Source organism: Cariama cristata, unplaced genomic scaffold (assembly GCF_000690535.1).
Source record: "Cariama cristata isolate BGI_N322 unplaced genomic scaffold, ASM69053v1 scaffold9075, whole genome shotgun sequence".
Lineage (NCBI taxonomy): Eukaryota > Metazoa > Chordata > Aves > Cariamiformes > Cariamidae > Cariama > Cariama cristata.
The window spans coordinates 14973-23134 of NW_009616911.1; the positions used below are offsets into that span (position 1 = coordinate 14973).

General features: G+C 38.8%; 1 protein-coding gene across 2 annotated transcripts in view; it reads left to right on the top strand.

The window, feature by feature from the left end:
- SMPX (small muscle protein, X-linked) overlaps nucleotides 1-7502 on the top strand; it is an 11458-nt gene extending 3956 nt beyond the window's left edge. For both annotated transcript variants that reach the window (XM_009700322.1, XM_009700323.1), the window contains exons 3-4: nucleotides 3338-3427; nucleotides 7347-7502. In XM_009700322.1, the coding sequence (XP_009698624.1) occupies nucleotides 3338-3427; nucleotides 7347-7487 (231 nt within the window). In that variant the 3' untranslated portion in view covers nucleotides 7488-7502. The remainder of the gene's footprint in view (nucleotides 1-3337; nucleotides 3428-7346) is intronic.
- Nucleotides 7503-8162: the final 660 nt, after the last annotated feature.

Consider the following 8162-nt stretch of genomic DNA (forward strand, 5'->3'; position numbering starts at 1 on the left):
GATCTGAGCTGATAAAAAACTGGATCAGGTGATAGGTTGGTTGATCATGTGTTTGCATGGTCTTTCCAGTGTTAGGTTTTGCCTGTTGATGGATCAGCTAGGCAAGCACAGTGATACTTCTGCATCACTGATCAGCCGTATGAGTAAAACTAATTCTTGCAACTATTAGATTTTCCACAGAGTTAGTATAATGCTGGAAGAATTATAGGCTAAAAAATGGCATAGGTATTGTAAAGTTTTTCATGTCTGCATCCCTTTAGGAAAAAAAACCCCACAACTTCCAATATTTGTTTAAGAAGCATTTTATTTAAAAGTCAAAGTAAAATGAGAGAAATGTTGATGTTTTCATTTAAAATTTTTTCATATGTCACATACCTCCTCAAATGGCTCCTAAGGATGAAGTTGGTTGTTACATACTTGCAAAAGAAACAAGAGGAGTATTATCCCAACATCATCATCAAGCAGCATCATGAAGAATGTATTTAGCTCATGCTGTCATTGATTCTTGTCAAAAGGCCAAAATACCTCCTGAACTGCAGAATTTTACAGAATTTTCATGTATTTTGTAAAATGCATTTGCAATGAAATTTTACCGTGAGTTCAGGTTCCCTTGAAATTATGTGAGCAGCACAAAACGGAATTTGTAAAGTCTGATCTGTCCTCTGTTTCCTCAAGATAATACTAACTCAATGGATTGGAGTATCAAGAAGATTAATTACCCAGTGGCTAGACAGCATACTGAAGTTGCAGGGCAGTGTAAAAATGCTAATTCTTTTTATCATCATCAACTCTACTGGAGCAGGCATGCAAACTACTGTACTCTAATTCAGTTGAAATTAGGGAAAGTTGTCATTGATTTCATTCTGTTCAAATTTTCATCTCTCTTTTACAGTGTCTATGGAAATGTTTGTATGATTAATGAAAAAATGTAGATAATTTATAGCTCAAAAGTATTTACATTTTACATTTAAATTCCATAGGCACATACAAACATTTTATAGGAATTAATTTGTTTTACTCTTTTTTTTAAAGAAGTAGTTATAGACTTCTTTTTATTTTTATGATGACTTTCCAACTTTTAAATGTAAAAAAACACTTCTAGTTTGTCCATTTAAAAAGTGCATTAAGTTTAAGCACTAAGTTTAATATTTTAAGAAACTTTAGTCTTTGCAAAGGTAATTTGGATCATGAGAAAAACTACAGCACAAACTTTAAAGTAAATCTGTTAAACATTGTGTTGAAGGTTGCTCCAGCAGGGAGATTTGCACTTGAATTGATGCCTATTACACTTTGAGTACTCTAAGAACCCTGAATCAAAATGCTGCATTACTTTTATACATTGTGATTCATGTATTATGATCCTTTGCCATTATGTGCCGTTATAGTGGGACCAACGTACCCTGGAGAATATACATCATGCTGCAGCAATGGAGATGTAATGACACTTTACTAACTGAAGTATTTCATGGTACTCCATGTCAGAAGTGGCTTCTTTCTGACCATGTGAGATGTACGCTAAAATCTTCACTAAATACAGATGTGGGAGAGTTAAAGGTAGCAACTGGTTCCCAAGAGTAGTTCAGGGTGACAGAGGACCAAAGTGCTGTTAATTCCTGGTAAGATTCGCTGCTGGCCTCCCCCTCTCATGGTGCAAAAGGCTGTGTACAACTCTGACTGAAAATTATTCTAACTACAAACACCATGCTTGGCTTTCCCCAGAGGTAAGGGTGAGGGGTTTCCTGTTTTTTTCTGAATTACATTCAGTTTTCTCTGTAGTTCCTTTACTGTTTTTTGAAAACGAATATGTTTGTACTGAAGTGGCTTTCCAGCTTACTTAATCATCCTTCTGGCCAGCTAGGAATGAAATGAATACCCAGTTGTCTATAAACTACATGGCCCTACAGACATTTGCCAGCCCCACTGAAATGGCAGCATCACCTTGCATAAATAAAATAACAGGAAACAGATAAATAGAATACAGGGAAAGGTGCTTATTTCTTGGCAAATGGATTCTTAATTTGCTCGATGTTTGATTACAGCTGTCAGAACAGTTGTTACTGAAAACAGGGGGCTGTTTTCCTGTGGTTGCCCAATGTGGGGCACAATCTGCAAGACCATGATTTGAGCAGAAGGATGGGATTATTCATCTTCATTGAATGCAAATTGGTCAGTCAGATGGTAAACTACAATAACACAGCTCGCTGTTGGAAGATTCTCTGCTTCCGCTCCATAACATGACTGATTCACGCCCTGGTTTTACCAGTGGGAGTCATGATATTTTGATGACATTTCCTAGGACATTTCCTTCACTTCTGAGATCATGAGATAACAATAGGTATAAATTGTGATTTAGTTGATCACACCATTTGACTTTTAAAATAATCTAGGCTGGGTCACATCAGGAAATAGATACATTTTAGCTGCACTTTCCTAAGCAATGGTTTCTGCCATTCTTTTCTCAAAAATCTTTGCATTTAAGGTATCTATTATCAGCCCCATTTATGTTATGGCTACTGACTTTCTGCCACAGATAAAAAATCAGACTGATGCAGTCGTGTGGGTACCATTCTGGAGGGAGTTTGCTAAAGCCGGGGGCTAGTGGTCTGTCTGGCGTTGGAGCTGGCTCATCTCTGACCCGTGAGCCCCTGCTGCAGACTGGGCTGGGGTGGCTGGGCAAAACCCAGCTGGAGCTGGGGGGTCAAAATGCCGTCCTGCCTTTTCCCACAGATCCTCTTTACAACCAAGAGGCCTATTTCTAAGACTAAGGCATTGCATTTGCAGTTTGTAGCACTCACAGGTAAATTTTTTTTGTAAAATCACATTTTAAACACTTGTGGCTTAAGTTGGCTCAGGGCTGGCTTTTCTTCCTAACTACCTGTGATTAAATGAGGTGAGAACTGGTGTCACTGGGGGAGGGAGGGTGGTCCAATGATTTTGGTGTTATTGCAGGATTTGGGTGATTTACACTTGAATGCTGATTCTAGCACTCACTTTCTGTTTGACCAAATCGAAGCAGACCCAGATGCCTAAAGACACTTCGGTGTCTGGTACTCATTTGTTTCAAGTCCAATGAAATCAGGGAGCATTAGTCTAAGATTTAGAATATCAAAAGCTTTCTGCGTAGCTTTGTTTTTTCACTTTCTGTCTTTAAAATGGAGGTGAAAGCATTTCTCTTTCCCATAGGGTGGTGTGATGATGCATATATTGAAGGCATAAGTGCTCAGAAACCATGATAATGTCTATATGCTTGTCCCACCCCTTTTGAGTTTTGCCATTTACCAACTGTATGTTTCTTTATCAGTCACTATTGCTACACATCATGATTTCCTTCTCACAGGCTAATATTAACATCCCAATGGGAGCATTTAGACCTGGTGCAGGCCACCCGCATAAAAGAAAAGAACTTACACCTGAAGAAGTGGAGGAGGTAAGAAAAAAAGGGGAGGTTGTTTTTTTTTCCCAGGAGAATCCCTGTCATTGATGGAAGAAAGCCTTTTAATCAATCATATAGTATTGCATACCAATCTTAGGTACCACAGCTGAACATGCACTGATCATTCATGGAAATAAATGGCCACCTACTAAACACTTCATATATACATAGTTCTGGTTTTGATGCCAAAGCACCTATAGGAATTTAAACTGTTTCAAAGGTGTGTAGCTCTGCTTCAACAGCAGGATGGTATCTGCTGTCAGGAAAGAGGGCCAGAATTTCACCAGCAGTATTTATCTAGATGGGAGTTGATGGCATACAGCAGGAAAAGTTATAGTGAGGCTTTGGAAGAATACACTACTACCTGCTGCCCCGTGGTGTGATTTATTGTTACAGCTTAACAATATGGGAACAAGTTTTCAAACCTGACACTTTTTGGAATATTTATCAATTGAATGTGAAGACACTTGGAAATTAAAAACAGAAATTGCCAACCCATTTACCTGCATAGGCGTGAAAATACTCAATTTTAGATTGAGTTCTGTGTTTTCGTGCTTAGATTTTACAGGGAGTATTTGACACTGCATTTTAAATATAAAATCCAATTTATACCTTAACCAACATTGGGCACAAAGGTTATGATTAAACAGAGATATCATATTTCTGGATGATATTAAAGCATCTCATTTACCATGAACTTTTATAATAAATAGGAACTAAAACCAACAGTGGAGGAAAAGGTAGTGGTAGATACTCCAAGCAAGAAAAAAAACTCAAGTAAAGATGGGTGCTTATGGCTTCCTGGCCAGTTGGCTTGGTTTGGATTTATAATCCCCAGCCAAGAACGGGTCCTGCTGGGCTGGAGCTGCCGATGCTCCTCAGGGCCAAGAGCAGGAAGGGCTTGAACCAACCCCGCAGAGCCGGGCGGATGCGCTGCCGGGCAGGCAAAGCAAAGCTGCGGTGGCTGGAGGGGGTCTCGCCCTCACGCCGAGCTGAGCCGAGGCGATGGGGATGGGGCGGGCAGCCACTTCTCTCCAGGCATGCAGTGGCACTGCTGGGGATTCAGCCCCAAACAAGAAGCAGACAGGTTAGTTCTGGACAAATCATCAGCTCCTTCTAACATGGTGCGGGCACATAAAATGGCCAGGTTTAGTAACTGAAGAGCTAATTCTTCCTTTTCTGTCTAAATCAGACAGTTTTTTTTCTGAATTTGTACATATTTGATATAAATACTACCCTGCCTACAGAGAACTTTCCAGAAGAAATCAAACCCAGGCTGATTTAACTCTTATTAAGAAGATTTTAAAAAAACAAAACCAAACATAGAAGGTGACCTTGAATACATACTGTGGCTTTCTCCCCTGGAAAGGAATCAAAGCCTATTCTCTCTGCAGTAATTAAACTGGTGAATGAATGCATGTTATTAAGCAGAAACTAATACAGCATGTGTGAATTCTGGTAGTGTTTCAGAAATAAAATAAATTACTAGTGCTGGTAATTAGGTTTGGTTGGGTAATTGAATATTGCTTTGCTTCTCAGTTACGTGAATACTATATATGAGACAGACGTTACGGAATGAAAGTTCTTGGCCCCATTTTTATAGCCAATATGCAATCAAACCAATGGGAATAAAGACTACAGAAACAGATCTTGTAATAGGAATAGAATAAAACCGCTACCAGTGGACTTGTCTTTTCAGTTTTCTCATCTCGTTAAGTTTTGCAATACAGCTCATGATTCTTCAGAGCTGCTTTAGACAAATACAGCTTTTGCTAACAGTGCTTAGCATTTTTCACTACATTTTAAAACCTTGGCAAAGGAGATGGGGGAAATCTGGGTCCTACTGAAAGGGATGAAGGAGTCAGACGAGACTGCATATTTTTTGAAGGTCAACGGAGCGAATATGTTAACATGAAAAGAAACGGGGGGAATTTCAGAAAATAACCCTTCTTCAGTCAGAGCATTTCCATGCATGTTTTTGTTAACTCTTGTCATATATCTAAGTAATTCTTCAGACTCCTTCAATAAAACTGAAGGCCAAGGTCTGATCTCAGCTGTGCATTGCACACGGAGTGGGTGGTATAGCAGGGGGTGCAGGCATAAATAGCACATACCTGAGATTAGAAGGGAAAGCTAACATCAATTTATGGAGTGCAAGGTCTCCAAAACATGGTCAAAGTTTGCACCATTTGTACTATGAGAGGAATGGTATCATAGGTGACTTGAAATGGTATTTTTAACATAGTATCTGCTATGTACTAATAAGAAATAAGGGCTTGGGGGAATGGTAGTTTTTCCCAATTATTCATATTAGCTAGCTGTGCAAGAAAACTGTCAAAGGAAACAATACAAGCTCATGGCATCTTTGACTACTGACAGAATTTTGTACATCCCTCCAAATACCTTCTGTATCAATTTACTTATTCTCCTGCTGTGCTTTGCTACTGTTTCAGGATGTTAGATCATTAACCTAGATATTAGGCAGTATATATAGTAGCTGGGGCTGGATTAGTGGCTGGGATTTTAAATGATCAAACAGAAACAATACTATAATGTTATTAATTAGTATCATCTTGTATCAACTAATAGCATATTAGCTAAAAAGTGAGAAAAGATAATACAAGTTTACTAAGCCAATCAATATAATTGTTACTTCAGTTTTCTTGTATATGGTGATCTCTAGAAAGTTCTTAAAGATCAGATAGGAAAAAAATGTCAGTTTTCTGAAATTCCTTGTTCATTTGCTACTTGACATTGCAAAAGGTCTGCTTCCTGATTAGCATGTAGTTCATTAGTCAACAGAAAAAAGAGTGGTTTACTGGCCAATAATATTTGACAGATAACTTTGGAATTTTAAAAATGAAGTCAAATATTAAGAATTGACTGTTCACAGTTCAATACACATTCCCAAAAAGGGTGACTACTAAATCTAAATACTGAATTAACTCCAAAAAACGAAACCCAAGAGGACATTCACAGAGTAATCAAAAAAAGAAAAAATAATTTCACTGTGAAATAATTTGCAGTAAAATATTAATTTATCTCTAAACCTACATGATTCTCCCTGTATGCCAGCTTCATAAAATACAGAACAGGCTGGAACAACCTTAAACCCACTACTGGAAAACTATTCCTTGAAAATATTCCTCCATCTAGAACAGAAATTGTCCAAAATACATGCTCTACCTCACCTAGGGGTGATAGTACAGCCGAGGAAGTACCAGGGGCTGAAATACTGTGGTCCATTGGGAAATGAGCTGAGATGCTCACTATTGTGTAAGTGCTGTTATTTAGCCTGTATTTTTACAGTGTCAGCAAAGTAGCTGTCAGACACTACCCTAATTCAAACATAAAATGACAAAACCCCTTCTGGTCTTGCAACTAAGTGTAAGAAAAATTAAACATCAACTCAAGCTGAGCTTGGATGGAGCTTTTGGGGTCCATAACCTACTGTCATAGCTCTTCGCCAGAGCTGCAGAAGTGCATAATGATTTTCCTCCCCAACTGGCTGGCAACTATGAGACTCTGAAAGAAATTAGATTGTAAAAATGGTTCTTCTGCATTTTTCCCCTAAAATATGAAGGACCTGGGAGTTACCTTTAGTGCTCGACTCAGTTAATCTCCCGCTAATGGTCTGACACTGCAAATTCTTACTCATTTACCAAAAGATCCACATTCCTCTGCACTGAGCACCTTCTAATTTTTTTTTTCCCAGAATGTTTTTAGACGTTTTAGACAACAACTGACAAAATAGCCTATCTCTTCATGCCCTTCCGCCCCCCCTTCCCCCAATTCCCATTGGGATTGCATTTAGTATAAAACCATCCTTTCCTGTTTCTCAAATAACTGACCTATGCTAATGCTCAAGAGATTGCTGTTGCAGTAGTAATGTCACTGGTATCCTTTTGTGCAGAGTGTTCCTGCTTCGACAGAGGAGGAGAAAGACAAGAAACATCTCCCGGGAGCTAAGAAACTTCCAGGTCCTGCTGTCAACTTGTCAGAGATTCAGAACATAAAGAGTGAGCTGAAATTTGTCCCCAAAGCTGAACAGTAGCTGGAACAAGCAGGTGAGTAAAAGAGAGGGGTTTTTGCATGGCTCTAGGAGAAGCAGGCTGATCCAGAAACCTCTTTGTGTCAAAAAATGGCTTTCCAATTACTTCAGAGGACCCAGAATCACACCCCATATTTCGAGGACAAAATATAAGAAGAAAGGTCATAATCCTTGGAATTCTCTGTTATTTCAAACATGGAGCATGTAGGAATCCATATCCAATCGTATATGGCACCCATCAACTGACCTAAAAAAGAAGTGTATTGAACTATTCGGAATATTAAAGCCAGCTTAAAAATATCAACTTCTTGCTTCACAAGCAAAAGTTCCAGTTTTACGGAATATAGGACTTGTATTTGTACACTCTAACTACAAATGAATGTTTTACAATGCAAATAAATTTATTGCAGTGATGGATGAGTAAGTCAGTATTTTTTAAAATCTCCTTTGGAACATTAGATATTTGATATTATTTTATTTCTGTAATTCAAAACTGACATGCTAATGCCTCCATGTATTTGATCACACAAACGTACACACCCAAGTGTTCGGAAATATGAAATAGACCTTGGGAGATCTGTGCTCCTCTGGAGTCACAGCTGGAGACTAGGCAGGGACCCCCAGGCACTGCAGACAGCACCAGACACCTCAGCCCTGCTGAGAAGGACTTGGGGGTAC